Raw genomic sequence first — 21,295 nt, 5'->3', positions numbered from 1 at the left:
TCCATTGTATATATGTGCCACATCTTCTTTATCCATTCATCTGTCGATGGACACTTAGGTTGCTTCCATGTCCTGGCTATTGTAAATAGTGCTGCAGTGAACATTGTGGTACATGACTCTTTGAGTTACGGTTTTCTCTGGGTATATGCCCAGTAGTGGGATTGCTGGGTCATATGGTAGTTCTATTTTTAGTTTTTTAAGGAACCTCCATACTGTTCTCCATTTACATTGATAAACCCTCCAACAGTGTAGGAGGGTTCCCTTTTCTCCACACCCTCTCCAGCATTTATTTGTAGATTTTTTGGTGACGGCCATTCTGACCGGTGTAAGGTGATACCTCATTGCAGTTTGGGTTTGCATTTCTCTAATTACGCCAGTGCTTTTTATGACTCATATTCCATTGTGTGGGTTTACCACACTGTGTTTACCCTTTCATCTGTGGGTGGACCTTTTAGATACTTCTCGAAAAGCTACTTTTTGCCACTCCCTGGGCTAAGATTGGGGGTACCGCTGAGCGAGCCATGGCCTCGGGTTTGAGGAGATGGTGGGGTAGGAGCTGGGGGGGAGTGCAGGGCAGGCTGGAGGGACCTGCAAAGGACCACGTGGGGCCAGGACGAGAACCTGAGGCCCCTCCCTGGTTCCTGGCCTCGAAGCCTTCAGGGGGGCGCTGCACCTCACTTTGACTGCGGGATGACCGTGTCGCCTATTGTCCAAACTGCAGCCTTTCTGAGCACCACCTGGGTTCTGTTCATAATTAAGCTGGATACCAGAAAAATTGAAAGCAGGGACTCAGACACATGTCCACCCATGTTCATAGCAGTATCATGCATCATAGTCAAAAGGTGAAAACCACTTAAGCGCCCATGGACAGATGAATGGATAAACAATGAAGTACTATTCCGACGTAAAAAGGAACGAAATCGTGACACAGGCTGCAACAGGGAGGAACCTCGAGGACATTATGCTCAGTGAAAGAAGCCCGACACGAAAGGACAAATACAGCATGACTCCACTTTTCTGAGGTTCCTAGTGGAGCCTGATTCACAGAGACAGAACGTAGAACAGAGGCTCTAGGGGGAGGGGGGAGTTGGTGTTTGATGGGCTCAGAGCTGCTGTCCAGGATGATGAAGGCGTTTGGAGGTGGGTAGTGGTGGTGGTTACGTGCCATCCTGAATGTATTTAATGACGCGGACTCAAATACTTAACATGGTCAGAATGGTCAAGGTTGTACGTTGTGTCTGTTACTGCGGTAAAGAAAGTGATTAGGAAGTGGAGGGAAGGCGTAAACTGGCGTGTTAAGGTCACCACACACACCCCGACCCCAGGTGGTCACTTGGGCTTTTCTTCCCCAGAGGAGGGTGGTGCTGTGGTGGGCAGGGATGTTGCCCTGGGCCTGGGAGCCTGGGGAGAGAGCGACTGACCCAGAGTGGCCGACCCGGTGGAGCAGGGGTGAGGCTGCCCCAGGGGTCACCACCCCCACCACAAACCTACATTTCCTCCTCAGAGTGTGGCTCTGGGAAGGAGGGGATATGGTGGTCCACACACCAGCCCCCCACCCCACCATCCCCTTTCCCAAGGGGTTCCCAAGTAGGAGCAGTGAAAAGTAGCAGCAGCTCGTACTGTGTGACCTTGGATAAGTTACTTAACTTCTCTGAGCGTGAGTTTTCCACATTTAAAGACCAGGGCTCCCTCTTGCTCTACTTGCCTGAAGTGAGAGTCACCTTGGACATAAATGTGAAACCTCTTATTTTTCTGGTAAGAACTTCCCTTTCCTATTAATAGCATTTGACGAAGTTTGGGTGTGAAACAAAAACAGATAACAGGGCCATGGGGAAGAGGGTGAGGCCTCAGCCGCAGGCAGCTCACTGGAGGAGGTGGATTGGACACAGGTCTGGGGGGCGGGTCAGGAGGTGGCGTCTGGCCTTCGTGGAGGGTCTGCAGGCAGCCTGGGGCAGCACAGCCCTCCTCCCTGTGCTCCCCACCCCACGCTGAGGGGAGACTCCTAAGACCCCATTCATTCAGGAGTATTGGTTGAGTGTTCCCTCCTTGTGGGTCTCTGGAGGCTCAGTGGGAATCCATACATATCACTGCCATAGTCACTGGAGCTCACGGTCTGTGGGGGGACATGGATGTTAATCAAATATCGCAGGAGTGAATGTGAAGTTACAGGGCTGATTAAATTCAGTGAAGGTCTCAGGTTGGCCAGACCGCTTCCAATGCATTTCAGAAAAAAATCACTCTGGGGACCTCAGTTTCCTCATTTGTAAAATGAGTAGGTTGGACAAGAATTCTGTGCTGTCCAGCATAGTTGCCATCTGCCCTGTGTCATTCTTTATTTGAAATACATTAAAATTAAATTAAATAAAAAATTGTGATCCTCCGTTGGACCAGGTGCATTTCAAGCACGCCAGTCACATGTGAAAACAGTTGGTGATTCTCCAAAAAATTAAACATACGATTACCATTTGACCCAGTAATCCCACTTCTGGGTTTACACCCGAAAGGTTTGAAAGCAGGGTCTCGAGGAGATATTTGTACACCCATGTTCCCAGCAGCACTATTCACAGGAGCTGAAACATAGAAGCAACCTGAGTTATCCATCAAGGAACGAATGGGGAAGCAAACTGTGGTCCATCCATACCGTGGAATATTACGCAGCCTTCAAAAGGAAGGAAATCCTGACACGCGCTACAACGTGGATGAACCTTGAGGGCATTAAGCTCAGTGAAACAAGCCAGCCACAGAAAGACAGATACTGTATGACTCCACTTAACATGGGCTACCCAGAGTAGTTAAATTCATAGAGACAGAAAGTAGAATGGGGACTGGGGGGTTCGTGCTTAATGAGGACAGTTTCAGTCTTGCAACACTCCTGATCTGCACACTTGAAATTGGTTAAGATGGTACATTTTGTGTTGTGTACATTTTATCACAATTTTTGAAAAGTCACACGTGGCTGCCACACTGGATGGTACTGGAGTCGCTGGTCTCCGCCGTCCCATCCAGCTGGCTGGAGCCCCGCGGGCCTGCAAGGGGTCGCACGCAGACAGCGTCTCTGGGCGAGCTGGCCTGCCAGGGCCTCTGCTCTCGCCTGCACGGTTCTGAAGGCAGACCCCAAAGCCTCCTGGCTGGGTGGGCATAGAGGGAGGGTCCCGCGTCTGTGGGCCATCTGGGTGGGCACAATTGGGGTTGCCCACCAGGGGGCCTCCCAGAGGAGGAGGGACCTTGCAGGAATGTACCCTCACCTGTGCAAAAGGCCAGGCCTTTCCCTCAGCGGGTGGGGTGGTGCTTGTCATGTTTTTATGATTATTTCTCAAGCAGGGCCCTGGTGGGCAGGATGTTTGCTTTGGTTTGAGTTTCTGCAGTGGTTGTTGGTGCCTGTGGAGGGGCCGGCTGGAGTCTCTCTCGCTCTGCTGCTCCCAGGGCCCGTGGAGGGAAGTGAGGGGGTTCAGGGGACGCCCCCCACCCCACCCCCTGTGCTGCTCGGGAGGGGGGGTGAGGGATGGAGGGAGATGTAGGGGTGGGGTGGGGGGCTGGCCCAGTCCCGGGCAGAATGGCTCCCAGACCCGCAGACAGATGGAAGCAATTTTCGGTCACGTGGGGCAGGGCTGAACTGCCGTCCTGAAAGACAAGGCCCCACGTCTGTCTCCAGGAAACAGCCCCAAAGCCACACGTTCAGGCCAGATGCAGCTCTGGTCTTTGTTTATTTAAAGATGCCGGAGCCCGGGGCAGAGTGTTTCTGAAGAGGGAACAGAGGCACAGGCCTTCCAGGCCATGCAGGGAGGAGGCCCGCGAATGGCGGTCGAACCCCCCCTGGGCCCTTCGCCTTTCCCTGGCCTAGGGCGGTGGTGGGGGTGGACCTGGAACTGAAGCCTCAAGCATCAGCCTGTTAGGAGAGATGCATGCGCCCCCTGGCAACCCCTGGCGCTTTTATCTGCGTTATGTTACTTGCTCAGCACCCCCATTGTGGGAAGCAGGAATGGCTGTGCTTGGTCAAGGGCAGAGGAGATGGGGAAGTTACTGGCTGACTTGAGGATGAACCAGCAACACCCCAATTTCTCGGATTTGTAAGCAAACGGTGCCCATCATCCTTCCTGTCTTACTGGCCTGGGCCTCGGCGTGGGAGGAGAGGGTGCTGGCCCCCATCTCGGCTCCTGAAGACAGATGTGGCTGCAGAGGTGCGAGCCTGGGGACGGGGTAGAGTCCGGTTTTTTCCCCGGGAAGTGGAAAGGCAGTTTATCTGAAAGCCCAGCAGTGACCTTCCTGACCTGGCGACCTGGGTCCTGCTGCTTCCTGGGGCAGGGTCGGAGGGGGTGGGCAGGAGGGCACGTTTGGGAAGGCTGCTTGCCCACCCTGGCGGTGGGGCACGCCCCCTGGAGCATGGGGCACCCGGAGCCGATGCGCAGGGAACCGACAGCTTCTCCCCAAGAGCTGGCGGGAGGGGCTCGCGGGGCCGGGGGAGGCATCTGGATTCGCTGTGTGGTCGCTTCCCATGAGCTCAGGGTGCCCCAAGAGGAGAGACGGTGATCCTTCCTGGGAGGTAGGATGAAGCCAAAAATGCTTCTTAGTGGGAAGAGCTTGGACCCAAGGGGGCAGGGAAGGGGAGCTGGGGGGCCAGCCGGGGAGGGTGTGGCCTGGGCATGTGCCACGTTGGGGGCTCAGTGGGACGCGGCCAAAGTGCTCCACCCGGACCCTGGTGGGGACCCTGCACTGTCCTGAGCGCCCTGACCAGCCCTGCTGGCCGGGTGCACCTCAGGTCCCCACTGGGGGGCTTCTGGGGGGCATCCCCCCACCCCCAGACCTCCAACCTGGGCATGTGGATTCTTGAGGGCAGCATGGGAGGAAAGGAGGAAGGCTCTAACCTGTAGACCGCAGAAGCTTGAGGTATTTCGAGCAGCTCAGCCCGTCCGCAGACATGAAAGCAAAACCTCCTGGCCTGTGGGTGTGAGGCCCACAGGTGCTGGGCGGCCAGAGAGAAGACGGCCACCTGGACCTAGTCCGAGGAGGGGGGAGGCGGGGGTGCTGCCCGGGGCCCTCCCCTTCCTGCCGTCTCCAGGAACGCTGGGCCTGGAGGAGCCAGCCCTGCATCCAGGCCCTCCCGCCTCGAAAGAACGCCCCTCGTCCCAGCACTCCTGCCGCTCCAGGGCTACTGGCTGGTACCTGGGACTGAGCCAGTGCCGGCCCCCTCCATCCTTCCTTCAGAGGGCTGTCCTCTCCTTTGTCCTGGCTCATGGGTTCACCCAAACTGGCTGTTTGACCCCCGGGGCCCCTTCGGCCGTCAGGCTGCAGCAGGTGTTGGGGCCAAAGGTGAAGGAGATGGGGGGGCCCACCTGGGTGCCTCGGGCAGGGCAGGAGGGTGGGGGGCAAAGAGCGCTCCCCGCCGTGCGCAGGCTAGTTCTCCTGGGTGCAGCTCAGGTGAGATAGAGGAGGGTTCAGGGGTCAGCCCTGCCCTGGAGGGGAGGGCCCCAGCCTAGGCAGGGCTGGCGGCTTCAGATCTGGAGTGAGGCTCTGTGGGCCAAGCTGAGTGGCTGCAGGACAACCTGGGCCTCCGGCTCCAGCTCCGGGGCATTTCTCAGGGGTCTCCCGGGCAGCTGAGCCTCAGTTTCCCCGCCTGAGGATGTGGGGGCTTGGAAGACACCTGCACGTGCCCCCTGTGACCCCCTAACGCGCCCGCTCGTCGTCCCGCAGCCACCGAGGCAGCTCCCGGCAGCGTTGGCGACATGGCCGACACCCCCAGAGACGCCGGGCTCAAGCAGCCGCCCGCGCAGAGGAATGAGAAGGCCCCCGTGGACTTCGGCTACGTGGGGATCGACTCCATCCTGGAGCAGATGCGCAGGAAGGCCATGAAGCAGGGCTTCGAGTTCAACATCATGGTGGTCGGTGAGTCCCCGGTCCCCACCACTGCTCAGCCTGCCCCCGGGCCAGCCACACAGGCTCCGGGGCATCTTCTCTTGTAAAACGGGGGCGACAGACCTGGCCTGCAGGACAGATTGCGAGTGGCGTTGTGTGTGTGTACGCGTGCCTGCCAGGAGGGTCTCAGCTTCCATCAGCTCCTCAGCAGGGCCTCTGCCCATTACGTTAAGAACCCCGGAGACAGCTCGGCCCCGGGCTGGGCAGGGGCTCAGGAGACGGCAGCTCTCTGACCAGTGGCCTCCACCTTCTGCTTTTACCTTTTGCTGAGGCATCCCCATCGCTGTGGCTCAAGCCCTGGGTGGGCTGTGACCCCCGCACCCAGCAGGCCTGGCTGGAGGCCCCTCTGCGGCCTCTGCAGAGCTGGATGGATGGTCACGGGGAGGGGGTGGTCATTGATCAGCCCGGCCCAGACAGGGTTAGGGGGGCTCGGCTGGGGGAACAGTGGGCAGCCCTTGTTCCCGAAGACTCTCAGGTCCTGTTCAGTCCTCACAGTAACCCTGTGAAGGGAGCGCCCATTTTACAGGCGGGCATGATGAGGTCATTCAGCTCACAATCCGGGCCCCACACCTCCGCCCTCCTTCCCACAGCAGTGCCCCCGCAGAAGATGCAGCCAGGGTGGAAGGGCGCCTGTGGGGGGGGTCTGCAGACAGGGGGAGAATCCCAGCCTTGCCCCTGCTGAGCTGCCTGATGCTTGCCCAGACTTCCCTGGGGTTTGTCTCAGCCTCAGTTTCCTCATCCATAAAATGGGATAGTCCTGGCCCCCAAGGGCCAGGAGGGGCACATGGGAGAACATGTTCGGTCCCTGGCATGGTCATGGGCACTCAAGAAGATTTCAGAAGCAATTATGAGGATGGTGGTAATAAAAATAATAATTACAGGATAAACTTTATAATATCCTGGTTGGCATCTCCCAGGTGTCAGGGGCCATGGCTGGAATATTGGATGTAGCCCCTGGCCTGAGCTTGGTGGGGACACAAAACCATCGGGCAGAAGGGGAGATGGTGGAGGAGGAGGGCCAGTCCTCAGGCTGGTAAACAGCTCAGGCCAGGGATTCCCGACGCCACCCTCTGGGGGATTCACACTTTTCCTTGAAAGGTTATCAAAGTTGGAAAATCAGTGTGATTTAATTTTTAAAAATAACTTTGGTTACCATGGCCTAAGGCCAGCTCAGCGCAGAGGCAAAGTGATGGGGCTGCCAGTCTGGAGTGTGTGAGCCTGTGCGCATGCGGGTGTGTGCATGCGGGTACGTGCATGTGTGTGCACGTGTGCATGGTGCTGGGGTGTGCCCGGTGCGTAGTAGGCATCTTATAAGCGTCAGTGGCTATTGCCGCTATTAACCCCCGATGTGGAAGGTCCTGGCCGGGGCCGTGGAGCTGGACTGCTGCTTCTAATCCTCAGTCTGGACTTGGCCTCAGTTTTCCTCATCTGTCTGATGGGCTAATGACAGCACCTGCTTGTGAGGGTTAAACTGCCGCTCTTAGGACAGTGCCTGGCGCACAGCGAGGGCTGCGTGGGCGAGACGTGGGGCAGCAGCAGCGAGGCAGACCCTAGGTTCAGGGTGATTTAGAGCAGGAGGGGGGGCCTTCCAGTCACGACTGAGTCCAGGTCCCCTCCCTGTTGTGCCCTCTGCCCTCGTTCTTCTTGCTGTAGGAGGGGACTGTGGGTGACGTGAGGTTTGGGCTCACAGCCAGGCCAGAATCGCTGCTGGGGCCACACCGGGGGGCGGCTGATGCCCCCGGGGCTCACTGGCCCCTCGGCCCCTCAGCTGCCAGGTCTGCTGATGTGGGCACTGGTTAGCGCTGTCCCTGCCCTTGGCAGTGAGGCAGAGCTGCGCAGCGTCCAGGGGCCCGGTCAGGCCTCCTGTGCCAGGAAGAACTGCAGCAGTGGCCTTTTACGGAGCCTGGCGGTCACGTGGCTGCAGGCTGTGTGTCCTGAGTGTGCCAACTCTTCAACCGAGATGATCCTGGGAGGCGGGGAGCCCAGCCCCCAGGGCTTTGGACTGGAGCCGCACAGTGTGGGCAGCCCGGCCCTGGGGGATGCAGACCCTCCATCCTGAGGTCCCAGGGTGGGGGGCTCTGTAGGGCTTTTCCTTCAAACCCCATGTCGATCCCAGTATGCCCAACAGCTAAGAGTGGATCTGCACTGGAGGGGCCAGCCCCCCACTTTGCCTCCCCGACACCGTTCTGCATCTCAGCTCCTCCCGGGCACCCCAGGACCTCGCATGGGGCAGTTTGACCATCCCTGTGGTCAGAAGGCGAGGGGTCCGTGTCCTGCTCTGCCACAACGCACTGTGAGAGCTCGGCCAGCACCCAGGCACCCTCCTGCCTCCTGACCTCCCCCTGACCCACCCCCAACCAAGGTGTGCTGGGGGGCGATGCCCAGGCATCACTGCATCGCAGGCCTGTGACCTGCCCTCTCTGGAGCGCCACGCCAAACAGCCCCGTTCTCTCCCCAGGGCAGAGTGGCTTGGGAAAGTCCACCTTGATCAACACCCTCTTCAAATCCAAAATCAGCCGGAAGTCAGTGCAGCCCACCTCGGAGGAACGCATCCCTAAGACCATTGAGATCAAGTCCATCACACACGGTGAGTGCCGGGCGGGGGCTGGGCGGAGGGATGCCAAGTCGGGTACCTCAGGTCCCCTGAGCTGGTGACTCTCGGCAACACCTCTGGGCATGTTGAGACTCAGGGTGAAGGGTGAGGGGTCGGGGCTGCTCTCCGGGACCCCTGCAGGCCCTGGTCAGAGCCCCCTGGAGATAGCTGAGTTTTCCACCAAAAATCATGGGCAGGGGGTGCCCAGGATAAGTGTCATCAGCTCTGCTGGACTTTACTGCTGCAGGCTGTCATCTCCCTGGCATCACCCTGCGGGCGCCCCAAGTGGGCTTTTTTGGGGCAGGGTGGTCAGGGAGCCTGGCTGGGGTGTCTGTACGGGTCCTGGGTCTCCCCCTGAGCTCGGTGGGGCTGGGATTCTGTGCAGATATCGAGGAGAAGGGCGTCCGCATGAAGCTGACGGTCATCGACACGCCGGGGTTCGGGGATCACATCAACAATGAGAACTGGTGAGGGGCTCCGGGGGCCGCTTCCCCGGGTGGAAGAGCCCTAACGGGGCTGCTGGGAATCTTGCCCCTCCCCCCGACCCATGCGGTCAAAGGTCAGCATGGGAGGCTAGTGTGGGTCTCTGCTCAGAATGTCAGACACCTCCACACGTGTACGGGCGTTGGGCTGGGACTTGGGGAATTACGGACCTGCGGGTGGGGACGGGGGCCTGCCCCCCAGCTTGGGTGGTGGGGGTCCCGCGTGCAGGCTGACTGGGGCCTCTCCATGCAGCTGGCAGCCCATCATGAAGTTCATCAATGACCAGTACGAGAAGTACCTGCAGGAGGAGGTCAACATCAACCGGAAGAAGCGCATCCCAGACACGCGCGTCCACTGCTGCCTGTACTTCATCCCCGCCACCGGCCACTCGTAGGTGCACACAGCCGAGGCCCGGGGCTGGGCTGCCCTGCGTGCAGAAGGGCTGGGTGGGCCGTGGTCAGCAGCCTGTGTGCCCCAGTCTCCCTCTGCCCCCGTATCACGTCCCACCCACTTGTCCACCATCCAGCTTGCCTGGGAGGGTGGAGGACCAGGCGGGCCCAGGATGGTTCGGGGCCTGGGACCTGCCTTCTCAGGCCGGCCATTCGGGTAGGCCTGGCAGGCGGGTTGAGACTCCGGCTGTGTGTCCTTAGCACTTACCCGCTCTTCCAGGGTGGCTGCCGGTCCCTAAGGGGGGTGATGATGGTGTGATAACAGTCCCCGGCGGGGACCACCAGGAGGGTTTAAAGCACAGAGAATGGGCTTGGCCCCCGGCAGGGCTGGACGAGGGCTGTCGGTCGAGGCCACCTTGGTGAGAGCTGTTTTCTCCTGCGGGTTCTGTCTGCAGCTAGAGGTGCACGCACGGGTCAGCGAGGCTGGCCTGCGCTGGGTGCCCCGGAGCCGGGGTGGGGGGGTCTCCTTGCCTCCTGTGAGCAGGGTGGTCTCCCCTGTAGGGCAGCTGGGCTCCTGATGGCCTCATAGACCCTTTGTCCTTGGTTCCCTGCGGCTCTGTCTGCACCGGATACCTTGGTGCCTTTCTGCCCGCTGGTGGACACCCTCGGGCTTGTCCTGAGTCAGGACATGGGGAGGAGGTGGACCCAGCACCCAGCGGGCAGCAGGTGCAGTGGGGTGGGGTGGCAGCGTGGGTGGACGGAGAGGGAGAGCTGGGGCCCGGCGTCCTGCTGGTCGCCACGGCCTGAGGCTCTGGCTCTTTCTGGCTGTTCTACCCTCGGTTCTACTCGGAGCAGGGAGCCCAGGGGTTGGGGGCCTCAGCCCCACAGGCACGTCCAGGAAGGAGGCCGGCAGGAGGCGGCCGGCCTCGGCCGGGGCCTTTGTGGGAAGGCAGGCCGAGTCCCCGAGCTGCCCGCAGCGAGGGTCAGCTCAGGGGTGAGCAGGCCCGGCACCAGAGTAGGGACCGTGGCCGAGCCTCTCCCTCTGGGGGACAGCAGGCTCAGCCGCGGGCCCTACGGCAGCTGGTCCAGCTGGTCCAGGCTTTGCTCCACTGAGGCCGACGCTGGGAAGCAGAGCCGGCCGGCGAGCTGAGGGTGGGCACTGCTGCTTCCGCAGGGACCCAGCTGGGCGCTGCGCCGTCCCCTCCCTCGGGTCCCGGGTCCGTGGGGCTGGGGTGGCCCCTCGCCCTCCTCGTTCGGACCTCCTCCCGGAACCTGCCTCAGCCCCACCCCATGTCTGCGACTGACTGACCCTTGACGGGGGGAGGAGAGCAGACGCAGCTCTGCTCATGGTGGGGACGTGCTGCCCGCCATTCGGGGGTCCTGTGGCCCTGCCCACACACCTGCTGAGAAGAGGTTTCGCGTCGGTGGGGGGCAGGGAGGGGCTGGAGGGTAAGCCTCTCTCCACGTCAGATCTCAGGCGCACTGGAGCCTGTGGGCGGGGGGCTGGGACCGCCCCAGAGAGCAGCCTCCCAGCCCGTCCCGGGAGTTGGGGCCGAGTGAGCTCCCATCCCTCCTTCCTCTCCCCCGTATCGAGGACCCACGGCTCGATGGCCACCCGAGCCGGTGGCAGGGGCAGCACTTCTCCGAGTGGACCCACTGGGGGCTTTGGGAGCTCGTGCACGAGGGTGCTCGGAGCAGGGCTGCCCCTCCGCCCCCTGCTGCCCGGACTCAGTGTGTCCCAGGAGCCCTTTTCCTTTTTCTGTCGCTCGTTCCTGCCCCCCACTTCCCACGTCCCTCCAGCCACACCCTCAGCCATGTCTCTCTGCTCCAGCCTCAGGCCCCTGGACATCGAGTTCATGAAGCGCCTGAGCAAAGTGGTCAACATCGTCCCGGTCATCGCCAAGGCCGACACGCTGACCCTGGAGGAGAGGGTCTACTTCAAACAGCGGGTAGGGCTCCGTCTCTGCCCAGCTCCCTGGCCCCCTGCCCCTCTGTGGGAGCGAGGCGGTGAGGGCCAGTCAGACAGAACAGGCCAGGTTTTTATTAGATGGAAGAGATGGTCCGGAAGGGACGGGCTCCGCCGGGGGACAGCTGGCCGCTTTCTTCTCTGCCACCGTCCCGCTCTGGGCCGCTGTCCGAGCAGGAGGGTGAGCCCTGGGCCGCTTCTTCCTAACAGGGCCGCACGTCAGAACCACCTGGGGAACTTGAAAAACCCAGGTGCCTGGGCCCCCGCAGAGCCTCCGCCTCAGTGGGCGTGAGCAAGGAGGCCCCTCAGTCTAATCCCCAAAGCTCCGCCCTCCTCACCCGCCCCCCCCCCCCCCAAACCGCCCCGCGGGCCTCCGCTCACAGCCCAGGTGCCAGGGATTTTCCCAGCATGCTCAGGGGAGGACGGTGTCCTGGTAATGGGTGTGTCTGGAGGAAAAAGGAACGAGAGAGCTCCCAAGGCTGCGCACAGCCATTTGCGCTCAGGGCAGAAGTGACAGTTGTTCACTGGGATGTTATCACTGAACGTCATCCATGTGGGTAGCTGTCGCTGCAAAGGGTGGTGACGGTTTAACACAAGCAGGTGCACCTGTGCAGGCTGGTGAGCTGCAGTGGGAGGCTTTCCAGGTAGAGCTCAGGGAGGGGAGGATTCGGCAAGCCTGAGTGATTTTCTTCGGGGTGTGATGAGCTGGGGGACAAGGACAGGGAGATACCCGGGACAGAGACCCGGGTCCCTTGGGCGGCTGCGTTCTCTCCTGGCAGGCAGGTCTGCAGCTGCCCCTCCTCCACTCGGGAGGCACAAGAACCGGAGAGCAGCAGTGTCACCAGCCCCCCAGAGCCCACCCCTGATCCCGAGCCTGGGGCCACTCACTTCGTGGAGGTTGTGGCATGAGCAGATCCCCCAAAGCTGGGTTTGTCCAGCTTGCTGCGTGGACGGTGGCCGCATCTCTCCCCTCTGGACCCCCAGATCACCGCAGACCTGCTGTCCAACGGCATCGACGTGTACCCCCAGAAGGAGTTTGACGAGGACTCAGAGGACCGGCTGGTGAACGAGAAATTCCGAGTGAGTGGACCGACCAGGATGCTGTTCCCAGAGGCCTCTCACTTCCTGCTAGAGGACATGGGTGGGGGTCTTCCCACCCCATCCAGGGTGTGCTGGGAAAAAGGTGGTAAGGCCTTGAGCCATGAGAACGTTATTTTCTGGGCTAGGAGGAGTCGGTGCCAGTGTTCACATGCAACCTTCTCAGGCCAAGGGTCTTAGTGCTGGGGGCCTGGACTCCAGGCAGCTCCACCCAGGGGCCCAGGGAGTGGACTGGCCTTTGCACGCTCGCGTGACCCATGCTGCCTGCCCTTCCCCCAGGAAATGATCCCGTTTGCCGTGGTGGGCAGTGACCATGAGTACCAAGTGAACGGGAAGAGGATCCTTGGAAGGAAAACCAAATGGGGCACCATTGAAGGTAATCGCTGAGCTGATGTCCGGGGCCTCCAGACAGGTCAGAATAAAAGCTGCTTCTGCTGACTGGGAGCTGCGTTCATCTATTGCATTGCCCACCTAGCCATGGCGACGGGTCCCATGGTTACCGCTCGGCTGGGGGGAAATGAGGGGGCAGGTGGCTCGTCTGGGGCCCACAGCCGTTAGCTGACGGAGCTGCACCACCACTCCCATCTCCCATGGGTGGGGAAATATCCAGGGAGGAAGGAGGTATGACGGGCACTGTCAAGTTCTAGGTCCTGGTGCTGGGGTTTCACAGGCGTGCTGTGTGACCCTGGACAAATCACCCCGCCTCTCTGGGCTTAGGAAAGGGCTGGGCTATAGCTCTGTCCAGCTGAGAGCCAGATGCCCTCCCCACTTCCCACCCCCAGGAGTTCCTGGGACCCCCGTCTTGGTGTTCTGGGGCTGCTCTGACAAACCAGCACAGTCTGGGTGGCTTAAAACAAGTTTATCCTCAGAGTTTTGGAGGCCCTGAGGGAGAATCTGTTCCTTGCCGCCCTCCTGGTGGCTGCCCGCTGTCCTTGGCATCCCTTGGCTTGTAGACACATCACTGCAATCTCTGCTGTGTCTTCACACAGCCTTCCTCTGTGTGCCTGTGTCTTTCTTTCCCTCTTCTTATAAGAACACTTGTCACTGGCCTTAGGGCCCACCCTAAATCCAGGATGACCCCCTCTTGAGATCCTTACTTTAATTATACCTTCAAAGACTTTTTCCAAATAGGGTCCCATTCACAAGTGCCCAGGGCTGGGAGTTGGACGTTGTTTGGGGGACACAATCCAACCCACTACGGTGGCCATGACCCTGGGTGGGGTGGACCTGGGCATTTCTTTACCCCCCACCCCCCGCCCCGTTCCGTTCTCCCTCTTTAGAACAGAGTAAAATAGGCCACTTTGCTCCTTGTTCACTTGGCTGAAAGGCCCAGCGTAGAGAAGGAAGCAGAAAATCCAGCAGTTGCTTTCAGCTCCAGCTGCTGCCACCCCAACCCATGCCCAGCTCACGACCTTGGGCATGTCCCTTCATCCCCCAGGGCCCCTGTTTTCACCCTCCATAAAGTGGGTACCATGTGCCAAGAGTTTAATAAAATGAGAGAATGTCTCAGGGACCATTGGAGCTTTGGGGCAGCAGATACTTTTAAGTAACTAATATAAGGAAAATGATACAATGGAGCGCTCCCAGCCTGGCTCATTTTACCTGGGTTAATTGTTAAGTTCGTTTACCTCCCTGACCCACCTGGGCCGTCTCAATGAGGCTTCACCCTGGGCTCATCCCGCCTTGGCCCCACCTCTTCCGTTTCCTGTCTTCCTGAAATCTTGCTGTTTAGGAACCTTTTTGTGAAGGTATGTTTTGGAGGGTGGAGAAGTTCGGGATAAGAAAGGGCCAATGGGGGCGGGGGGGACTTCCCTGGTGGCCCAGGAGTTCTCTGCGCTTCCACTGCAGAGTGCTCGGGTTCGATCCCTGGTCGGGGAACCAAGATCCGGCAGGCAGCCCCCAAAAAAATAAAAAAAAAGAAAGGGCCAATGGGGACCTGGGAGGGGCAGGGAAGGGCAGCCCGGCAGCTGACAGGCCTCTGCTGCCCCCTGGCGGCCAGCTAGGGCCCTGCAGGCAGGCGGTAAAGGAAATTGTCAGGAAATGAGCGAGGCTGGTTATCTGTGTCCCCCTCTCCTGCTCTGGCCGGGATACCACGCATTGAATGACCTGTGCGTTGTCGTGGTGCCACCAGCTCACGTTGAGGGTGGTGATGAGAAACAGCCCCGTGGAACCTGTAAAGACAGTGGTGGGGTGGTGGTTCTCACATCCCAGCAGCCTTCATGAGGCCCTGGAGGGAATTTCTGCCCTATCTTAGAATAGTTGAACTTCCCCAGGGCCTGGTGGACTTTTTTTTTTTTTTTTTTTTTTTTGATCTCTGGGACCTTGTGAATTGGGAGCTGGCCAGAGAGCTGGCCACTCTGTGCTGGCCCTCAGCCAGAGTTCTTAAGTGCTTCTCCTCATCCCCACCCCACCAGTCCTAGTTCTTTGTTCTTCCTCTGACTTGGTGTACAGCAGCGTCCTGAGGTACTTTGCTCATCCTTGGAAGCCTCCTGAAATGTTTTAAGAGGTAGGCAGGTGTCATAAAGCACACAGTTAACTCATTTAATCCTCTCGTGTCCCTGAGAGGTGGGTGGCATTATTATCCCCATTTTACAGATGAGGAAACTGAGGGTCAGAGAAGCCAGAATAACTTACCTAAGCCAGGAAGCGGCAGAAACACACTCACTCCAGGTTCAGAGCTCTGTTCTTCCCACCAGCTCTCACTGCTTCTCCAAGTTAGATTAAAAGGCTGCGTCAGAGCCTTCCCTGGTGGCCCAGTGGTTGAGAGTCTGCCTGCCGATACGGGGGACACGAGTCCGTGCCCCAGTCCGGGAAGATCCCACATGCCACGGAGCGGCTGGGCCCGTGAGCCATGGCCGCTGAGCCTGCGCGTCCGGAGCCTGTGCTCCGCAGTGGGAGGGGCCACGACAGTGAGAGGCCCGCGTACCGCAAAAAAAAAAAAAAAAAAAAAAAATGAGAGTCAGCTGGCAGAAGATTCTAGTGTGGGCGCAGCCCTGCAGGGGTGGGGGAGAAAGGAGGGCAGGGGTGTGGAGGGCAGAGCCCAGGCAAGAGGCAAGTGAAATCCAATAGGAGCAGTGGAGGCCCTGCCTGCCGGCTCACCAACCCTTTAAGCTTCAGAAAGACCCTGCTGCTCTGGGATGGGGAAGCCTGGACCAGGGAGCCAGGCCTCACGGGCTGTGGAACCCGGGCAGATCTCTTTTGCTCTCTGAGCCGCATCTCCCTACAAGCACAGAAGAGGAACCTTAGTCGCTATCCCGTAGGGTGTGTGAAGGTCGGATTAAGTCCACCAGGCTGGACGCCTCCACAGAATAGCAGAGAATAGCCTCTCCTTCTGCCTTCTCTGCCCACCTCCCTCAGTCCAAGTGATGCCACTCACCACCCTTTAAGAGGCGTGCTAGCGCCGGAGTGTTCGCACGTGGTTCTGGACTGTGGCAGTAACTGCCGCGAGCTTCAGCCCCAAGGCACTACCTGCACGCTCCAGGGTACCCGTGGGGGCCTGGGGACCCTCCCTGCCCTCTTCCCGCGTCCCCAGAGCTATCCGCTGCTCTGCAGCTTGTCGGTCTGGGAGGCTCTCGTGTGTCCTCGTGCGCACCTTCCCCAGGCAGCGTACGGCTCAGTTCTGCTGGTTCTTGAGCTCAGTGTAAACAGTCACCCCCGGTGCCTGGTCTGTACACGGCTGTCCTTGTGTGCGTCCTGAGCACGTGGGGGAGAAGTCCCAGCCCTGATTCCTGCCTCATTCCGTTCCCAGCCCCCCTCTCGTCTTCAGGTCTCCCCTGGGACATCCCCCCCCATCCCCCCGGCATAGCAGCCGCCCCACCGCCACCGCCTGCTTAGCCTAGCGCTCCCCCGCGCGGCCGTCTTGGCCGGGTTACTGTGCCATCTCCCTGCTAGAGCAGAACCCTCCGGAGGGCAGAAGCCAAGGTGCCCACGGCTCCCCTGTGCGCGGTGGACCCCTCCTCCGCTTGCCTGCCCAGCACTGGGGGAACGGGGCTTTGCCTGACGTTAAAGCCCCTTCTGTCTCTCCGCAGTCGAGAACACCACGCACTGTGAGTTTGCTTACCTGCGGGACCTCCTCATCAGGTGAGCGCCGGAGGGGCCTCCATCGGGGCCGAGGGAGGGGTGGGACCGGGCGGAGGTCTTGAGCAGCAGCCGGCATGGCCGCCCGCGTCTGCCTGCCTTCCCGGGAGGGACCTCGGAGGCCTATTTCCTAAAACACCTTCTTGGAAATGAAGCAAGAAGTGAAATTCTTTTCTACTTCTACTTGGAAAGGGTCGAGTCTGCATCGCCGCAGCCTGAGCCCATTAGATTCAGGGCCCCCGGAGGTCTCGTACGCCGGGCATGTGTTGGGGGGTTCCCAGCTCCCATCCCCGCGTCCTCTGACCTGGTGGAGGCCCCTGTTCAGTTTCCTTGAGCCCAGGCAAGGAGTAGCCCGTCCTCCGCCCATTCGCGAGGGTGCCAGGTGGGTGGGTCTGGGCCTGGGCAGGTGAACAGAGAAGGTAGGGGCTCCCACCAGGGTACCAGGAGCTCCCAGCTTCTCAGCCAGCAGGATGGATGCTAGGGACAACGTCAATAGGAGGGATGGGACCGTCTCGCGGCCTCCAGATTGGGGGGCTCTGGCTTCCAGGAGCAGCCCTGCCATGCTGGAAAGCCTGGCTGAGGAAGGACGCCCACCTTGGGCCCTTTTGACGCGCCCTTTCCAAATCTCTCCTGCTGAGCTGCAGAGGAGGGAAGGTTGAACACAGGACTAGCGGGGTGCCAGCGTCCCCAACCCCGGCCGCCTGCTGCAAGCCGCTGTCCCTTACCTGCCAGCACACCTGGCTGCCGGCCTGGCTCTTCTAAACGGGAGCAAGGACGCTCCAGCCCTGCGCACTGCCCGGGGGCCTCTGCACTCAGCCCCTGTCCCTGGACTGGCCACTGGGTTGACACAGAGAAAGGGGGACATGTTAGAACACATGGTCCCGAGAGCAGCTGGGGTTGCCCTGGAGACCACCCCCCCCCCCCCCGCCACACATCCCTGCCCAGGCTTGGTCTGTCTTGGTCTATCACTGGGGGACCCCCGGGGAGCCAAGCAGTGGGGATTGGGGGTGGGGAGGGCAGGCCGAGTGAGCAGGGCCAGCCTCCTGCCCTCGCCCGTGACCCTCCTTGAGACCCACCCCCCGGCCCCTCCCAGGACACACATGCAGAACATCAAGGACATCACCAGCACCATCCACTTCGAAGCCTATCGCGTGAAGCGTCTGCACGAGGGCAGCAGCGCTGTGGCCAATGGTGTCGAGGAGAAGGCTCCAGAAGCCCAGGGGATGTAGACACCGCCTGTCCCGGGACCCCGCCCCGAGTCTTTTCCGTCTCCCCCCACCCTCCCCCCACCCACCTGCCCCGTTTTATTTTATATAATTTTCTCCATGTGTCCTCCATCTCCGCCCCTTTACACCTGCCAAGTAACAAGATGACGAGTGCCCTCTGAGTATGTTTGTCATTAGCCCGCTGACTATGGGGACCCGGGCTGGGGGGGGTCCTCGGAGTGGAGGCCGGCTCTCTGGCCGTCCCTGAGGTCCAGGAGGGGCGGGAGGACCACTGACTCAGTCCTGACCCTGCCCCGGGGCCGGAGGAGTGGCCTCCAGCTCTTGGTGCCCCTCGGACACAGCCTCTGCGGCGTGGCAGGGTGGTGCCCGTGGGAGGATGGAGCCATTCTCGTGGACCTGGAGCCCCTGCCTGCCCCTGCCTCCCCACATGGCCCTGGCCGCAACTCAGAGCACCCCACCCCGCCCCACATGGCCCTGGCCGCAACTCAGAGCACCCCACCCCGCCCCTAGGGGAGAGCAGTTCATTCCACGAGACCCAAGTTGCCAATTGCTTTAGATGCAGCGAGGCCATTGGCTGCTGCCCGCCCACCTGCCTGCGCCCCTGTCCTGGAGCAGGAAGTGCCTTTATCTCAGCCGTCCTCGCGAGCCAGCAGCTCTCCCCCGCTGTCCCCTTGGACGAGAAATTGGGACAAGTTGGAGAGAGGGAGGTGTGTCTTCATCTCCCCTCATGTCCCACCCCCCCCCCACTGGGATTTGATTGAGGATTCAAAGGAAGAGGAAAGGTGCACCCCACCCGCCTGAGTTTTGGGGAAGGTCCGAGTGAGAGAATCTGGAGCAGAAGCTAAGGGAGGAGGTACTGGCAGGTGCCCAAAGGAAGTGGGCCACGGGGACCATGGCTGGGGACGCTCAGAGTGGCCCTTGTGGCCTTGGTGGCTGCCCTGCCCCACCCCGTGTGACTGGGGAAGCCTGTGTCCGTCTGTCTGTTTAGACATCCATTGGGCCCAAGAAGCTCTGGTTAAGTGAATGCCCAGTTGGGCACCCCAGATGCACACTCAGCCCTCCCGCCCAGGCTGTGCTGATGCCGCCGCCAGGGAGGTGGGAGGCCAGGGAAGCCTGACTTTGTGTTGCCCTAAGTTTGCCTGGGCCTCTGTTCACCTCCCCCCCGCACCCCGGAGCCCATCGTAATGACCCCAAGGAGGGATTGGCCAGGGGTCGGGTGTGCATGGCCCACTGCTGGGCTGCAGAGCGGGCTTCACGTCTGCACGGCTCAGGCCTGTGAGCTTAGACACGGGGAGATGCACGGCCATCTGCAGACCCCTGGCTTGGTGAGAAATGTGGTGGGAGGGGTGGGTGCAGACTGACCTGGCATGTGCGCGCGTGCGTGTGTGTGCACACGTCCGCGTGCGTGCGAGTGTCATCGCTTTGCGTGTTTGCTCCCTCCTCACCCAAGAGAGGAAGGACCCCTTAGCGAAACAGTTTACTTGCCGACTTGCCATTTTTGCCAAAACCAAGATGTTGAAGGACGTGTCTGTCTCCAGCGTCGGGATCGCAGCCTCTGTCCCGGGATGCCTTCGCTTTCCTTGTCTGTAGCCAGATTTTGAAACATTGTTAGTTTCCCTGGGATCTGTTCCACAGTGGCCTTTCGCTATGTGCCTCTTGAGAAATTCGTCTCTTTTTGTATAAATAACAAAGTGTTGAAAATGTATTTCCTGAAATAAATGTTCCAAATGCAAACCCAGGAGGCTCTGGAGTGGGGATTTTTTTTCTCTTTTCTGACCCCGGAAGTGCAGATGAGCGTGAACATACCGTGAAAGTGATCGCTGGGGAACTGTTTCATCTCCTTTCCCGGGGCGGGGGGCGGGGGGGAAGAAAGGTTTCAGGGACTTAGAAGCACTGATTTAAGGGGATGATTGAAAAGAGAACAGAGAATCTTAATTTATTCATTACAAGGAGCTTTGCAGGGTTTCCACAGGGCAGTGCTGTGAGCTGTTTCTATCACTGTATCCCTGGAAATGTTTTTCTTGTTAAAATTGAAATCTATTGCAGTGAGCTCTATGAGCGGGTCGATATTTGACAATAATTTCATACCAATTTATTCCAAGAGAACTTGGCCCCCAAAAGACTAGACTGTAAGAGGCTACCATGCGAGGTTTTCTCTGCATCCCGAGAGCCGGGGAGCGAGGCTGGGGGTCCAGGTCCAGATTCTTAGCTGTGCGCAGGCCTCACCAGCCCCTTCCTCCCTCGTGGCAGGGTGGCCTGGGGCTGCTGTCGCAAATCACCACAAACTGGGGGGCTTAAAGCAACAGAAATGGATTCTCTCATAGTCTGGAGGCCAGACGTCCAAGGTCATGGTGTGGGCAGAGCCGGGCTCCCTCTGAAGGTCCAGGGAGGAGCCTTCCTGCCTCTTCCAGCTTCGGTGGCTGCGTCACTCCAATCTCTGCCTCCTTCACGGGACCTCTGTGTCTCTCTGTCTCTCATTGGATCTCGGGCCCACCCTAATCCAGGGTGACCTCATCTCGGTCCTTATCTTAACATCTGCAAAGACCCTGTCTCCAAATAAGGCCTCATTCTGAGGTTCCAAGTGGACATGAATTGGGGGAGTCAGGGGTCACTGTTCAACCCACGATACCCCCCATGCCTGCCCCTACCCCGTCTCAGGCTTCAGGACAAGGCAGGCAGCCGAGGTGGGGAGCAGGAAAGCCCTGAGTTGGGACTCTGGTGACTTGGGCTCGACGCTCTGCCACCAGTGAGTCAGGTGGCCTCAGGATCGTCTCAGCCCCTCGGGGCCCCCCGGGCCCTTTTGTCAGGCAGGTTGGCTCCTTCTGGAGAAGACGAGTGGATTTCATCTCCAAATGAGCCGATGGGCAGTGGCCACACGGAGCCTCTCCTTCCAGGATCCGAGGCATGTCATCGACGCCCACGTCTGCTGTGGGCTCAGGAGGGGAGGGGAGGGGAGGGGAGGGGAGGGGAGGGTTGGCCCCCGCGCGGGGCTGCGACCCTGCTGGCCAGCATCTGAAGGCGCTCCTGGCTCTGCCGGCTTTGCCCCATCCCTGGATTCCTCGGCTGTAGCTCTTGGCAGTTCCTACGCTTGAAGCCCCCATTCCTCCTCCGGACTAAAACCCTCCCCGTTGCCGCCCCTGCCGGCCATGCCTGTCCAGCAGCTCCTCTCTCTGTGGCCCTGACCCTCCGGGGCTGACACCGGCTCCAAGCCGTGCGCCTCCTCCGAGGGGCCTGCTTACCATGTCCAGCCGGCTCCCTGCCCCTTACACTGCTGTCACCTCGATATCCCGCCTGAGTCCGGGACCAAGAAGGGCCCGGGCCGTCATCTCCGCCCAGCTCATCTGCACCTCCCATCCAAGGGCAGCCCAGGAAGGCCCAGTGATGAGTTCTCCCGCCTTCTACCCAACCAATCAAATCCCCTGCTGTAGATCCAGGTGACTGAATGTCCCAGTTTGCCTGGGAGTGAGGGGTTTCCAAGACACAGTACTTCCCATGCTAAAACCAGGGAGATCCTGGGAAGACTAAGCGAGTTCGTCCCTGCGTAGACCCCGCA

The 21,295-nt window shown here is 60.0% G+C and overlaps 1 protein-coding gene across 3 annotated transcripts in view; it reads left to right on the top strand.

Annotated features, from left to right (window-relative positions):
* The window catches only part of SEPTIN9 (septin 9), a 158,269-nt gene extending 138,789 nt beyond the window's left edge, over positions 1–19,480 (top strand). For all 3 annotated transcript variants that reach the window (XM_033847338.2, XM_033847339.2, XM_033847340.2), the window contains 9 exons: positions 5,689–5,880; positions 8,369–8,497; positions 8,889–8,970; positions 9,239–9,376; positions 11,207–11,324; positions 12,326–12,421; positions 12,719–12,815; positions 16,468–16,519; positions 17,610–19,480. In XM_033847338.2, coding sequence (XP_033703229.1) covers positions 5,689–5,880; positions 8,369–8,497; positions 8,889–8,970; positions 9,239–9,376; positions 11,207–11,324; positions 12,326–12,421; positions 12,719–12,815; positions 16,468–16,519; positions 17,610–17,745 — 1,040 coding nt within the window. In that variant the 3' untranslated portion in view covers positions 17,746–19,480. The remainder of the gene's footprint in view (positions 1–5,688; positions 5,881–8,368; positions 8,498–8,888; positions 8,971–9,238; positions 9,377–11,206; positions 11,325–12,325; positions 12,422–12,718; positions 12,816–16,467; positions 16,520–17,609) is intronic.
* Positions 19,481–21,295: the final 1,815 nt, after the last annotated feature.

The sequence above is a fragment of the Tursiops truncatus genome, chromosome 20, assembly GCF_011762595.2.
Source record: "Tursiops truncatus isolate mTurTru1 chromosome 20, mTurTru1.mat.Y, whole genome shotgun sequence".
In the NCBI taxonomy this organism is placed as follows: Eukaryota; Metazoa; Chordata; class Mammalia; order Artiodactyla; family Delphinidae; genus Tursiops; species Tursiops truncatus.
Note: the sequence above shows the minus strand (reverse complement) of the source record. Positions and strands in the feature narration are given on the sequence as shown.